The sequence below is a fragment of the Oreochromis niloticus genome, linkage group LG11 (assembly GCF_001858045.2).
Source record: "Oreochromis niloticus isolate F11D_XX linkage group LG11, O_niloticus_UMD_NMBU, whole genome shotgun sequence".
Taxonomy (NCBI): domain Eukaryota; kingdom Metazoa; phylum Chordata; class Actinopteri; order Cichliformes; family Cichlidae; genus Oreochromis; species Oreochromis niloticus.
In genome coordinates, this window is record NC_031976.2 from 27,995,915 (window position 1) to 28,011,314 (window position 15,400).

The window sequence follows — 15,400 nt, forward strand, 5'->3', positions numbered from 1 at the left end:
GACATTTTGAAAATTTTTATTCAAGAACATTAAGATCAACCATTGGAGTCAGAAAAGCAGAAAACAGAAACATAACTTAACAGAAGTTTTTATCAGATGACTGGGTTCACATCAGCCATGTTTTTGGGACGCATCAAACTTAAACATTTTTTTGACCTAATAACAGTATTCTTTTTTTTGTCTGTGGCATTTTACATCAACATACAATGTTTTTAAAACATTTGGAAAGCAATAATTTTATTAGTTCAACATTACACTACAAGGAGATAAACGGCAAATTCATATTCTCCTGCAAAATTTTATGCTTTAGCTGCCTTATGTTTACAATTAGATTCAAAATCCAACTTGTTGGAAAAGCTGTTACATCTGTTGTTTAGAAGTTTAAAACAAATCTGGATTAGACAAACTAAAAAATGCCACAACTACAGGATATGGACGGTATCCGTTTTTAAGATTGATATAAAATGGATATGAATGTGAAAACAAAATTTTGTTACATCAAGTGCAAGCCAAAAACAAAACTATAAATGACATTTGTAATATAAAACTTGGTAAAAAATACTTATTTAAAACTGTACAATCACCAAGTACACAGAGTGAGCACATCAACCACTATTCATTTGGCTTCAGTGGCTTCAGCCTTGGGCTCCTGCAGACAGAAAAACAAAAAACACGCCAACAGCAATGTCAACTGCATTGTTTTAGTCACATGACAACTTATTCTTGTACTCAGATTTAATTTTATTGATTACATTAAAAAGACTCCTTGCAACACTTATCCATTATGAGGACACATAAAACCATAACTGCCTCACATGTTTCCAGAACTCATACACATCAATTTTTTTATATCTAGTTCTTTTTTTACTCATTTAATCTTCTTCTTTTTTTATTTACCTTTGCACTCAACTCATGAACAATTAAAAGCTTGCAAATAAGTTAACATAAGAAAGCAGAAACGACCTGCAAAATATAAGAACATCTGTTTGATCTAACATTTATTAATTTGCAGTGTAACAGAAACAAACCTCAGCCTTGGTGCTCCCATTCTCAGCGGGTTTGGCTTTCTTTGTTTTGGGTGCCCTCTAGAAAATAAAATGATAATAACAAATTAATCACAGAAATGAATCAAGCAAACATGTGGCAAACGTCTTACAGAGCTGTTCCCCCATAGTAAGCGTGCAAGATTTTGGTTTTATACCTTTGCAACAGCCTTTTTCTTAGCCTCCACTGCTGCAGGTTTCGGTTTCTACAAGACAAAAGATATTTAAATCAGTTTGAGAGAGATAACAGAAGATCCTTGAAATCCTAGGTAATAAAAGCTTATTACAAGTTTATAAACTTCTTGATCATGGCTACTTCCTCATGCCACATTAGGTAAGAGTGTAAGAGACCCTTAATATATTCTTAAAAAATGTAAAATGAAAATTTAATACACACATGATAGACTACTTCAATTTCAATTTCAAGTGGTTGCTTCTTACAAAAAATAGTGAACATTTAACAAAAACTGCAGGATACTGCACATTAAATATACTGAGTACATCTAAAAATGCTTAATTGCGTTTAAAAAGAACTTACTGATGCCAGCCGTGCAGAGGTTCTCTTAGGCTGTAGAGCCACAAGGAAGTGAAAGTTAAAACAAACACTGTCTTATTTTGCATCAATATTAATAGCTTTGTTTATACAGGACCTTTAAAGAGTATGCAACTGAAAAAAGTAAGTTAAAACAAAAGCAAAAAAAAAGAGATGAAATTGGGAGTAGTTTGAATAAATATATTAACTAAGTACAACACTCATCATCCTAAATAAGGGCACAAAATATATTATATCAGTGGCAAAAAAATATGCAAACGATACATCAAAAACAAGCATTTACCCACAAATTCTAAATGCAAGTGCTGCACAATATAACACAATATAAAAATATATTCATTTTAGACAAACCTCAGAGGAAGCAGGTGCCTGTAAGACAAAGAAGGGGAAAACATTACAAACTGAAAAGTAAAACTACATAATAATAAAAAACACAGATTTAAATAGCACAAAACGTATTTTTTATTTTCTGTGTGCACTATTTTACATTGTTTTAATATAAAAATGTTCACAGAAGATCTAATACATATTAAATTTTTTTAACACTGCTCTTGATTTTTCAAGTTCACAAAGAGCTTTCCCGCGCATATTTGAATTCAAATTTGGGCAGTCCTGTCACCATGACACCGCCTTGGCGCCCTGACAGCTTCCTTTGTTTTGTATCAGTGCGCGCCTACAGACAGCTGTTGGGAAACTGATAAGATTACTACTTTACTAATCTGTACCTACACGACAAATGCAACTAAACGAATGCTTGGAGGGGTTTCAAGGAAGACAAAAAAAAAAATCACGGATGAGACTGAGATTTTCATCGAAAAACACCCCAAACAATCCTATTTGTGATAATCTAATTTTAAATCGTTAATTATGCATTTTTTTAATAGTATGGCCACACACTGCACCATGAATTAATGCATTAAAAATACGACAAAATGCACACAAATGTGCAAAAAAAAAATCTTATTTTTGTATTTATACATTTTTTTTCCTGCTGCGCACTTGCAATCTAATCGCGTTTGACGTTTTTAATAAATATTTACTACTGTTAACAAACCCATTTCAAACGACGATACAAGAACCAGGCTGGCTCTTATTATTCAAAACCTGAGCGGAAAAAAAATAATAATCGCCACCTCCCCTCCCCCAACTCCTTCCTCAAATTTGCAGCCTGCGTTCGAGCTTATTTTGATTGCTTGATAACGGCGCAGTTCATATTTATCTTCATTAATTCGGATCCCAAGTTATGCATTCAAGCATCGACGCGCAGGTTGAGAAAAAGAATAAAGAAAAACAGTCACTGTCCATATCGAAAGTTTGTTACTGCGTTTACAACAGCAAGATTTGTGCCCTGCCTACTGCCAAAGAGAGGGGGGGAAAAAGATGGTGTCAGAAATTTTGCACAACGCAATGTCAACGGCTGGACTAACCAGAGTTGGGCGCTGGAAGGCAAAAATAAACAAAAATACACGCAACTGTACGCGTTTAACTCATAAGAATAATTTTAAACCATGAGCAAAAATTTCAACTTTTGTTTTCGACGAGTGGGAGGATGCTTGCGCTCCTCTCCACTGTCAGACCGCCATTGCTAAAACGCTTGTTAGGGATGATGACGTTCTTCTTAAGCAGAAATATCAGGCGCAGTCTTGTGTTAACTTAATGATACGAAAACGATTCCAGTGCACAGACTTAAATTCAATTTAAATTCAATTTTTTTTTACCTTTGCTTTGCCCATGTTCTCAGCGGGAAACGAAGAAAAATGTCAGGAAAATACAGCTGCGAAAATGGCTTTTTTCGAAGCGATAACAGACGCCAACCAAGCGCTCACAGCGGAAAATGGCGAATGTATAATGCAAACGAATGTTCTTGTAGTTTATACACTGAAATATAAGAACGAAACCGGTTTGAACCAGTTTTGTGTTTCGAATCTCGCCATTGGATAGAAAGGCGTCACGTGGGTTGGAGGCGCCTCCCATTTGTTAAAAAGGCAGACGGCAACTTGAAGGAATACGGATTATAGTCGCGGGGTGGCGCTGTATGAACGTTTTCGACTGATTCGTTCTGCTGTAATCGAAAAAATAAATACGCAGATAATGGCGCGTCAAAGTCGTTGCACCTTTGCTCACCGTCTATCGGATAAACTGAACAATTTTTGTTCACAAAGAACCAAATTTTATGGTGTATCTAATATCCCCGCGTTGCAACTGACCAATCACGTTGTTTGATGTCATAGCTTTGAGGCAAAAGACGGTCGCGGGTGAAGATTAGACTATGGTGCTTTCTGTCAGCTTGTGGTGGATGAATATATCTGTTTGGCTTGGGCCTATAAGACTGTAATTTTAGCCCTGTGTAAAACCAAAAATCAACATTTAGTCATTATTATTATTACTACTGGAGGGATTGCTTCACAAGCTTTGTGTGAAGAAATACTAATACAGACATATACAATTTGTAACTGGTATTTGTTTAGTGGATTTTAAGCTATCTAAACTATATAAACTATAATAAATAGCTAAAAGTAGAATACCTATTCAACACTAAAATACTGCTCACATGTCAGTGCATTAGTAGTAATATTCCAGTACTGTATGCCTGATGAGTAGTATATATTCATAGTATATATTCATACTTATACCTATGTATGTGTATATAAGCATATTTTTGTGGGGCAGTATGTTTTTGTATGTTTATAGTATGGTGTTTCTAGTTCTCTCAAAGTTTATCAATTCTTCTGTCAGTGTATAGATGATGCAAGTTAAATAAAATTGGTTCCTAGTAGTGTTTCCTCTGGAAGGACAAGATCCAAATATGATTATTTGATGAAGAGATGTCTTGCATTTGAGTTTGTGATTTAAAGACTGAGGACTTCTTGGATAAAATTGGGACATTTTTTCTTCGATTTTTTCCCCCAAATAAGCAAAACCCAACAAACATCCTGCTGAAAAAAAGTAAAAGTGGTTCTTTGCTTGTGTTATACCACCGAGACGCAGAATAGCAATTACAAGAAATTATTAAAATTTTTGCAATACATAGCATATTAGTAGTTGATAAGCTTTAAGGCTCAATACTTCCAACAGGTAGCAGCAGAAATTATATTGGTACAGTTTTATGCGCTGGAAGTCATCTACTTGCAAAAACGACCCATTAATCCAATAAAACACCATCACTAGTTTTCCCCCTGAGAGTCCACATATATCAGCAGCATGGACCATACACATATTTTTTGCTGCACAAGTTAAGACAATAGATAACCATATTTTGGAAGCCAGATGGAGACAAAAGCTTAGACTTAGACCTAGACTACAAAACAGAGAATTTCACATCATTTAATCTGACATACAGTAATCATTTTATTTTGTTCCAGAAAGCTGGTCAAAATATAGTTATGTAGTCAAAATCACAGTCAACAAACAACACTTTATGCTTCAACAACAATTTAAAAGTTCTGTGGACGAATGTTTTGGAACCGAAACACAGGATCCGTGGCTTTCACTCACATAAAATGACCTTCCGTTCAACGGCATGCATTTAACTGACAGTTTATACGATTATTTAACTACATCTTGACCAGACATTTCCACCTATTAGAGTTTTTAAATCTACAATCATAAATAGCAGGATTATTCTACAGCCCCATAGGGGTAAAACTGCCCTCTTATATGAATCAGCAACAAAATAAAACCGCTCCCAGTTACTGCTTGCTCTTCCCTTTTCCACAGAAGCCCTTTTGGGAAGATGATATAGGAGAGGCTTCGTCCCCGCTTCAGAGGATTTGTTCTTCTACGTCTTCTTAGGCCAACAAGGATTCACTGCATAAGTCAGAAAAGAAGGAGTCTCTTTTGTGCTTCAGTGCTTCTAGGAAGTCTCGAACTCGTTCTTCCCGGCAGGCAGTGTAGTGTAGTAGCGCCTCTTGTCTTCTCTGGCTATCGACGGGCTTTCCATTGCCGTGATGCTGCAAGAGCTCTACTACACAAGCACGATCTGCTTCTAGCTGCTGCAGAGCTTGATGCTCTCGATGGAGGTCTCTAGCTTTCTGTAATAACAAACACACCAAATTAGATATACATTTAAATATATACATAGATACAGGAGTTACTTTAATCTTTCTCTGCTTGTTTAACAACAGTCTGTTTTACAAAGTGACACTGATCTACATTAATTGTTAAGGTTAACATTTTCAAGTGATGAACCTGCAACTGACACAGCCAAAACATAAGCCCTTTTCAGATATGGGATGCATAACACTGCTGCTTATTCCTGCTTAGGACTCTCCAAAACAACTAACCAAGTGCCAGCGTGTCAAAGTGTAGTATACTCATAGTGCTTGTCCAAAAGCTCTGATAAATGGGAGGGTTTCATCAGAAAAATTGCAAAATCTTTGCCAAATCAAACATGGGGATCTTTCCATTGTAGTGATCCCTTTGGGGTGGGGGGAGCAGCTGGAAGTGCTGTTCCAAAGAACTCACAAAAATGCAGGAAAGACATGCAGTCATAATCATGCACCATATCCATGCCCCGTGTCTCACCTGCTTCCCTGTGTTTGCACTTATACTTGAACATATTTGCCAACAAGTCCATACACTTCTTTAAGCCACTGATACTGGCTTACAGATTTATTCCTATTAAGTTAAATAAATATTTGTTCTCTCTTTATTCTTCTTTGCTGTGGCCTTTGAGTCAGTCATAACAGCGACCAGGGTGCAACATGGAGCTGACATAGTTAGCTGCCATCACATTAATGAAAAGCAGAGCATGGCTGACAGTGGGTGACAGGGGTCATAACTACAGTAGTATCCGAACAGCTAAGTCCAATTAGGTTCAAAACCAAAAGAGCGGTATGGTTCAGTTATATTAGATATCTGAAAGTACATTTTTGTGCTGCTTCTAAATAATATTATTCTAGTTACACAGGACCTTTAGTCACATTTAGATACTCCCCAGCAAGGAAATAAAGGAGGCCAAAAATAACAAACATTATGACCCCAAAAACACACTGTATTCTTCGACTGACTCACTCTACACAGCCCTTCCAACTCTGGGGACAAAAAGCTATGGAGTATTCAAACTAAACACGAAAAACTGACACATACTGTTGAGACTGCACTTCTTTTTTTCTTATAGTGAGTTTCACTGATCTAGCCTACTTCGGATCAAAGTGGGCTGTGTGTGGCCCACAATGTAAAATGAGTTTGACATCCCTGGTCTAAACAAATAAACTCCTTTCTCATGTTCGTTCTCTCTTTCTTACGTGCACACATGCTTTTGAAAATCCCTCTGGGAGTGCACATTTTTTTTGTTTAACTGGAGCAGTTCTTGGAAGCTGTGACTCAGGTTTCTCTCACATTATAGATTTATTAATAATCACTAAATACACATTTTCATGGAGATATCTTTAATTGAGACAAGACTGAAATTCCATGGTTGTATGCATGTATGCTACATGCATACAGTTACTGAGTGAACCTGAACTAGTTACTTAACCTAACATGAATGATGACGCTTGTCAAATGCGCTTGGACACACTGCATGGCTCACACACTGTGAGTAAACCCTAATTCTGTCTCAGTATTATCCTTACCTGGATGGATTTGTGATTTAATTGATACTGCAGAATGGCTTCACACAGGTTCCAGAATGAGTACTCTGGCCACAGAACGGACTGAAATACGAGGCAGGAGTGAGAGGTCTGCAGAAAGAGCACATACGAAAACCAATACAAGTTTACAGGGTATCTGAGGAAAAACTGGAAGAAAAAAATAAAGCTTTTACAATTTGTGCTGTTACCCAGTCATTAGGTTAATACTGGCTTTCAGCGACTGCACCCCCAAACTGGAAGGGAGACTTGTCACAGGCTTTAAGGAATTTAGAAAGAAAATCTTACATGCAAATAAATCACTAAAGATATATATAGAGAGAGATAAGTCAGAGGAGATACAAAGAATTCTCTCAGAGTCAGTTTCAGCTGTTCAAGACCATTTTTTTCTTGTAAAACCCAAGTACTTACCATCCCTGATGATCACTAGATAAAAACACTGATACTGAATTAAATATAAACTGTACCCATACAATGAAACACTCATCACAGATTTGTTTATTTAGGCATCACACAGTTTTGCTGGATTATTTTCACAAACAGACAGCTTTGTTCATGTTTAAAGGTTAACGTCATGAGTGACCAATACATCCTGCAAAACAAGTCCAACCACCAGCGTTACTCTTCTTAATTCACACACAAAAAAAAAATTACTCATCATCTCTTTCCTGCGATAAAAGGGGTTGGAATAAAACACACTTGTTTATTAAAAGACCAGATTTAAATAAAGTAGTACATCTCAATACTTGAGCAGTATTCAGATTGTAGTTTGGAGCCAGGAAAAACCCTGCTCCTAAATCATCATGATCCCTAAACACTCAACCAAGCATAAATCTAAATCCTACTTTGCTGTTTTCATAGTTTCATAGAAAAACAGTCATCTTCAAGGGTAAATCAATTCAAGTTTATATATGCAGCACGAGCTGGCAACAACAGTCATTTCAATGGGCTTTATACTGCAACATTCTCAAATTAGGGACATCCTGACTGGAATTGTTCAAACAAACAATTCCTATGCAAATGATTGCAAATGACTGACTTCCAAGAACACCTGAGCATTTAAAATAAAGGCCAAGTTGGCTAAAACATTTGGATCAAGTGATTACTATTCTTATTAATTATAACAACAACACCTCACTGAAGAGCTGAGGGTAGATTGGATAGTTTATGTGTATGTGTTAGAGTTGCTTAGAGAGATCAATAGGAGAGAATCGCAGGATGCTCCAAAAGAGTGATGTTATTCTCCTGGAAGAAGTCCCTTGTTGTGTACTGTAGCGTTGTCCTGTTGAAAAACTCAGTTGTTACCGCACAGATGAGGGCCCCAGTCATGAGGGATGCTCTCTGCAACATCTGGATAAAGCCAGGGTTTGACACCCCTGCACCTCCTGAAGCTCCATTATTCCATCCATCCATTTTCTTCTGCTTATCCGGGGCCGGTCGCAGGGGGAGCAGCCCAAGCAGAGAAGCCCAGACCTCTCTCCTAAGCCACCTCCTCCATCTTGTCCGGGGGAACACCCAGGCGTTCCCAGGCCAGCCGAGAGATATAATCTCTCCAGCGTGTCCTGGGTCTGCCCCGGGGCCTCCTCCCGGTAGGACATGCCCGGAACACCTCACCCAAGAGGCGCCCATGAGGCATCCTTGTCAGATGCCCAAATTTAAGAATCAGCACCATCAAGGTTACATTTTTTCTCATCAGAGAATAAAACTTTCTTCCACCTTTCAATGTCCGTGTTTGGTGCTCTCTTGCAAAGTCCAAACAGTCAGTTCTGTGGCATTCAAGGAGATGAGGCCTTTGAAGACGTTTTTCGTTTTTGAAGCTCTTCAGTCTCAGATGCCGTCTGATGGTTACTGGGCTGCAGTCGGCACCAATAACGGCCTTAATTTGGGTCTTGGATCGTCCAGTGTCTTGACGGACAGCCAATTGGATCCTCAGGCTCAGTGCTGGTGAAATTTCTTTTGGGTCTTCAGCTTGACTTTTGTGTTCCATAACCCTCAGGATCATTTAAGAAATTCCAAATTACCATCTTACTGTGTCCCACCCCAGCAGCAGTTGTGCAATGTGAGAGAATCTGCTTATGCAGTTCAACAACCCGACTACGTTCAAAAAGGTTTTCGTTTTGTTTTTGCCTTTGCCATCAGAACGTCACGACAGTGTGACTACCTGACAGAAAATGACAATGAATCCACATTTTTGCACATATTTGGCCTTTTAAAGGCATGTGGTCCTAAACTTTTGATCAGCTGTAAAACAGCCTGTTTCAGTTTAAGCGTTGTTTTTAATCAATTGCATGCTCAAAAAAATGTTTCATCTCACTCCCATTTCTTCTTGTTGCATATTGAAGCTCTACCTGGAACCTTGTTAAGATCCGTCTTGATGCAATCTCAATCATCCAGGAAAGTAAATCTCCAAAAGTTGATTCTGTTCATCTGGACGTAGCGTTTTGTGGGAGAAACGTTTCGTCACTCATCCAAGTGACTTCTTCAGTCTCAGCTGACGGCAGGTTTCCCCAATCTTATAAACAGTACATTTGCATAATGACTGAAACCAGCCCACTGATGGAACAAAGGGCTGGGAGGTCAGTTCCTTAACCTCTGGCGAAGCGGATGGCACAACACAGAAGAGCTACCTTGTCAGGCCAGGACTCTGCAGTCAATTTACACCTACAGGCCAGTGGACACTCTTTCAATGATGAGGATGTAACATCCTGGACAGGGAGGAACGCTGGTTTGAGCGCGGAGTCAAGGAGGCCATTTACGTGAAAAGGGAAAGACCATCTCTGAATCAAGGAGGGGGCCTAAGGGTACATCTGTCACCATGTTACAATGCTGTGATTGCAGCCATTCCCCAACTCTCTGTGAATGGTACTCATGGCCATTGATCAGCGGTCTTTGATCAGTGGGTTTTGGTCAGTGGTTGTTGATCAATGGTCATGGGAATTTGCATAATTACGATTAAGGAACTGACCGCACAGCCCTTTGTTCCATCAGTGGGCTGGTTTCAGTCATTATGCAAATTTACTGTTTATAAGATTGGGGAAACCTGCAGTCAGCTGAGACTGAAGAAGTCACTTGGATGAGTGACGAAACGTTTCTCCCACAAAACGCTACGTCCAGATGAACAGAATCAACTTTTGGAGACTTGTTAAGATCCGACCATGCAAAATATGATTTTTTGCCATTTTTCAAATGGTCTTAAACTTTTCATTGGGACTGTATATGATGAACTTCATTAGCTGTTGATGACACCTATCTCACTCTCACCTGCCAAAGAAGGAAGTCACTGAGGCGCACCTCTCCAGAGGTGCGGATGAGCAAATCAGGATTTGGCGAGTTATTGCTGTACAGACACTCACTTAGCAATGCCTCCGAAACATCACTGCACATCACAGAAACACAAACAGCTTGTTAACACAATGGCTCTCCAGGACACCTTTCTATAGAGTATTTAACAAAGGATGACAAGATGAACTCATTGCTGTCTCGTTTACCTTCCTTTGATCAGGCCTTGCTCTACTCCCCATGCCATTTCCCTGACTGCATTGGTGATTTCATATCTTGATGTGTAGGCAAAACACACATTGACAAAACACCTACAAAACAAGAATTTGTAGTGCTGTGGTCACTTCTAATGTACAGGATATGACAGCACAGCGATGAATGAAAAAAATAAGCTACTAAGCATACTTATTGTGATTCCTGGTTGTGAACACGGCTTTGGCAATAAGCTGTTGAAGGTCAAGTGGCAGCATATTCAAGTCGCCCAGCACTCGGACACAAACACCATGCTTCTCCAGATTTTCACTGCAAAACAAAACAGGAAGATATTTATAGGAAAAGCATGAAGATGAACAGGAAATACAGAAAGACTAGTCAGAATCCTGAAACTTGTCTGTCTGGATTTTCTACCCAGAAAAAACACAAAGGAGACTCCAGAGAATTTTGAGTACTCAGTGTGTACAGTGGACTTGAAATAGTCTGCTGTCCAGCACTGTGCAAAAGTGGTTTGTCATAAGGATGTCAGTCGTAAGAAAAATAATAACCTTGTATCATAAACAGCCAGCAGCCTCATAATCAAGTTTGTCCAAATTTTGATAGACATAATACAACATCCAATAGAAGGGGATTTTTTTTTTTTTTTACACTGTTAAATTCTTTAGACAGGTTACTCAGATAAAAAAAAGGAGCAAAACATGGCATTTGAACAAGTGAGCTACTTATACCACAGTTTTGTGTACAACAAATACAGACTAAAGGGCAACATTAAGCAATGGATTAGTCAACAAGCTCTTTGTTTTTTTTCTCCAAAGTGAAGAAATAAGTCAGCTGTAAAATATTTCATACTTGTGTGGAAACATGGAGAAATGGTTAGCAGATTAACAGACCTCCACTTTAGCTTGAAAATGTATCTGCGGCAGTAATCAGCTGCTTAAATAAATAAATAAATGAATAGTACATGCGCCACAATGACCACAGAGTAAAATGAAAAGAAAATCCACGTTAGTTGACTAGTCTGAGCTTGACATATTGCACTACAGTGAAAAAGTAAGCACTATTTAAGAGACCAGTGGAAATAACAGACTCCCTATTTACCCTTGCTTCCTCTTGGCCATCCCACCATCAGCACACTGTCTCTGACTCAGTGTCTGATGCATTAGTAAATGTTTCTGTGTCAACACCGTTGTTGTGTGAACCAAAAGAAACAAACAAACAAAAAACAACAGATTTCCATCCAAGCCCACCCTAAAGGTGAACTCAAAGGATCTCGTGCCTCTGTTGGAAACAGGTCGTCAAAACTTGTTTAAAATTGATTTCTCATGTACGGACCCGTATTTACTTTAACTTCAGATTTATGCTTGAGCGCTGCATGTCACTCTTTCTAAACTTTACTTTAAGGAAGCAATGAATCATATGATGTACAAACTGTGACCACAAGCAAAGTGGAAAACTCAGCTCAAAACTCACTGTTCCTCCAGCAGCCTTTCAAACTTCTGCTTGGCGAGCTCCATCAAACCATCCACCTCATCTTTAGTGCGCTTGAAGTTCTCAATGCTGAAGGCATACACCGTCACCTCTGGGATGTTCAGATGCTTGCACCAACGTAGTGTCTGGTGTGGAGAAGACGAGGCATTTTGGCACACATCATCAATTTGTTTCTGCCCATGTGACATGCATTTCCTGTAGCCGAAAACCCCAAACTCACCTCTGCCAGCTTGTTGAAGCCCTGCATGTGTCCTTCCTGCCGTTCCATGTTTTTCTTACGTGCAAAACGTCGATTACCATCCATGATGAAGGCCACATGTTTAGGCATGGGTCCTGCCTGGAAGACAACAGTCAAAAGAGTCAAAAGAAATGCAGAAGAAGCATTAATGCGATCTAATCTATAAAAGACCAACACTGTCTAATTCCATGTAAATATCTGCTGATATCTTATCACAAAAATGTCATGTACAACTTTTTTCTAAACATTTCAAATTTAAACAAAATAAAACTCATCACCATCAACTAATAGGTTTGCATTTTGAACCCAGGACTTGCATTTTGAACGATAACTAAAAAGTGATTCCCTGTGGCCCCCTCAGGGGTTACAGCTCATGCCCCTAGATATTTAATTAAGAACTATTATTATTTGTAAGCTATTCTTTATGGTATTTTCTGAATCTTAACCTTGTCAAATAAATATATAAATAGTTTGATGTTTTCTAAATGGCTCTGTTTGTCACTCCATTTTCCATCCAGATACTCTGAAATGACATACTTTGATTTTTGTCAAGGCACAAGAGAAATCTAAACACATTTCATTCAACTATACAAAATATAACATTCAAAAATAATTTCCTCTTTTCTGAAATTATATAGAGTGAAAATTATATTTAATCAAAATCTACCAGCCTGCATAATTTCCAGATTTCTTTTAATGCACATAATTGGGGCATCCCCAGAAATGTCATATTTTAACAGGGTTTTATTTTTCCCACAAAGATACTTAGCTTTTTCCATCAGGCCATCAGACTGCTAAACACTTCATAGACACCTCACTTTCACTTACCGGAACTTCAACATTATGCACTCCATACTGTACATAAATGCCATTTCTTTTGCACAATATCCAACTGCTAACCTCTGTATGTTTTGTTTTATTTTATTTACATATATGTATGCACACACACACACACACACACACACACACACACACACGTATATATACATATTTGGTATACATATTCATTAATGTGCATACATTCTTATATTTGTACATATATTTATTCTTATTATTCTCAGATTCCCATTCTTATATTTTGCACACCTCTGTTGCTTGTGAAGCTTGCACAGAAGAATTTCACTCGTATGCGCTGTACCAGTGTACCAGCACATGTGATGTGACAATAAAAGTGATTTGATTTGAGTCGCAGAAAGGCAGAAGACCGACAAAAGCGAGGCTGAAAAAGACAGTCAACTTATAACGTACAGCTTACCTTTAGGATATTGGCAGAAATCTTTTCAAGCAGGGACAACTCGCCTTCTTTTATCCACGACATATCCGTGCTGCCGAAAGACAGAAAGATTTATTTATAAAAAGGTGGGGGGGGGGATTCAAAGAGCACTCCTACCGCACACACTCCCTCTTCCAGAAATAGAAAAAAAAACTTCACCAAGTTTTAGCTTTCACGAAAGGGAAGGCATCTCGTTCCCACATTAACGTCCCATTTTTAGAAGATATTGCATTACATTTGCAGCCACTTATGGATTTCACCATTAACTGCAAGCCCGGCTCACGAGACCTGCAGGGAACTAAACCGCCGCGAGACTGGAAAAGGACTGACGGGCGCCCTCGTTGCCCAGGAAACACTTACAGTGCTTCATTCATTCAAACTACTGAAGCACGAGCTGTTCTACTCACAAACTGCGATCGTTTTATCACATTTCACATACCTTCCAACTCACAGCCTTAACGATGACGACCTCTTCCGTATTGGAGTGAAGTGACGTATGAGCGTGCTGACGACTTCCTGTCAGCAGTTAGTAGATTTTTGAATCATGAGGATGGACGCACGCTACGCTTCAATGAAAGGACCGACTGTGATTTCCTTAACTAAAGGGAAGTGATCTTCTCAACGTTTACTGAAGTAAAACACCACAATATGAACTAAGGGATGACAAGTAAATTCAAATCTATTATTTATGTCTTTTTAAAAAATATTAAATCGAACATAAAAAGCCAAAGACACATCAATGACACAGCAGGGGTTTGACGGGGTTTTTTGTAATATAAATAAAATAACTTGAGAAAAAAGTAAACAAAACAGTACGTGTTTTAAGTAAATAAATAATGATGAAAAATGTCACTACTAATCCTTTCAGCTGTTTTATTCATATCATATTCACAAAACAATCATTAACACATGTTTGTTTACTGTGTTTCCACGTGCTGCAGTGAATATGACATGTCCGCTGCTATGCAAGAGTCATCATTCTTTACAACTTTTTTTTTTTTTTTTAATAATTTTTTAACATTTTTAGCATTGGCTAATTTTTTTGTATTAAGACACCTAACACTGACCTATGAATCATTCAACATTCACTCAAACAATGAACCTATTTTAAATAGTGTATATGGACACTTTCATACTAGCAATGTGTTGTTGCCATTTATTTACTTGAATCATTGAAAACTTGGCATATCTTGGCATGGTGTGCATTGGGTCCTTTAAAAATCTGAGGAAACTGGACAAGTGGAGGACAACAGAAGATATAGGGGGAAAAATCCAATAATAAATAGAAAAAAATCCAACAAACACCTGACACTGGACCTGAGAGATGCACCTTGCCCTTCAGCTGATCCACCTACTGTTCACTGAGACCTCATCAGAAATCGTGTCAGTGGAAGGGTGGCTGTCAAGAAGCCATTCTTAAGGAATGGAAACGGAGAAAAGGCGGAGGTGTGCCATATTATATAAGAACTGGACTGGAAATCGATGGAAACAGATGTTATGGAGCGATGAATCCAAATGTAAAATGTCTGGTTCAAATCACTGCCAGTAGGTCAGGAGGTCAGGAGAGCAATACAACAGTCTGCAGCTATCTGCTGGTGCAGGCTATAGTTTTAGGCTGCATTACAACCAGTGGTGTTGGGGATCTTGTCAAAATTGATGGAATTATGAATGCAGAAAAGTACTCTCTGCTTTTGAGCCACCATGCAGTGTGGGAATATTTTG

The 15,400-nt window shown here is 38.4% G+C and overlaps 1 protein-coding gene and 1 long non-coding RNA gene across 5 annotated transcripts; both read right to left on the reverse strand.

Moving 5' to 3' along the window:
• Positions 1–3,541, reverse strand: LOC100698600 (uncharacterized). Its single transcript, XR_266608.1, has 6 exons — positions 3,315–3,541; positions 1,948–1,965; positions 1,582–1,611; positions 1,202–1,249; positions 1,029–1,085; positions 1–649 (listed from the first exon to the last, which is right to left on the reverse strand). It is a non-coding gene; the product is annotated as an uncharacterized LOC100698600 (long non-coding RNA).
• Positions 3,542–4,906: 1,365 nt separating this feature from the next.
• dhdds (dehydrodolichyl diphosphate synthase) lies at positions 4,907–14,272 on the reverse strand. 4 transcript variants are annotated; one of them, XM_005455327.4, is made up of 10 exons: positions 13,838–14,093; positions 13,661–13,730; positions 12,388–12,504; positions 12,150–12,292; positions 10,872–10,988; positions 10,676–10,777; positions 10,449–10,563; positions 7,379–7,446; positions 7,173–7,280; positions 5,503–5,627 (listed from the first exon to the last, which is right to left on the reverse strand). In XM_005455327.4, the coding sequence occupies exons 1-9, from the start codon at positions 13,939–13,941 to the stop codon at positions 7,190–7,192; spliced, it is 927 nt and encodes a 308-aa protein (XP_005455384.1). In that variant the 5' UTR covers positions 13,942–14,093; the 3' UTR covers positions 5,503–5,627; positions 7,173–7,189. The 4 variants fall into 4 exon arrangements, with proteins under 4 accessions (XP_005455383.1, XP_019220638.1, XP_005455382.1 ...); XM_005455326.3 differs by lacking the exons at positions 7,379–7,446; positions 13,838–14,093 and adding an exon at positions 14,118–14,272 and having other exon boundaries at positions 4,907–5,627; XM_019365093.2 differs by lacking the exon at positions 7,379–7,446 and having other exon boundaries at positions 4,907–5,627; positions 13,914–14,091.
• Between the last annotated feature and the right edge of the window lie 1,128 nt (positions 14,273–15,400).

Coding starts and splice junctions, on each gene's coding strand:
- dhdds (XM_005455325.4), bottom strand. CDS start 13,941: ATGGTGAAATCCATAAGTGGCTGCAAATGTAATGCAATATCTTCTAAA. Junction 13,731..13,837: donor TTCGTGAAAGCTAAAACTTG/GTGAAGTTTTTT, acceptor GTCTTTCGGCAG/CACGGATATGTCGTGGATAA. Junction 7,281..10,448: donor GTGACTTCCTTCTTTGGCAG/GTGAGAGTGAGA, acceptor CTCTTTCTGCAG/ACCTCTCACTCCTGCCTCGT.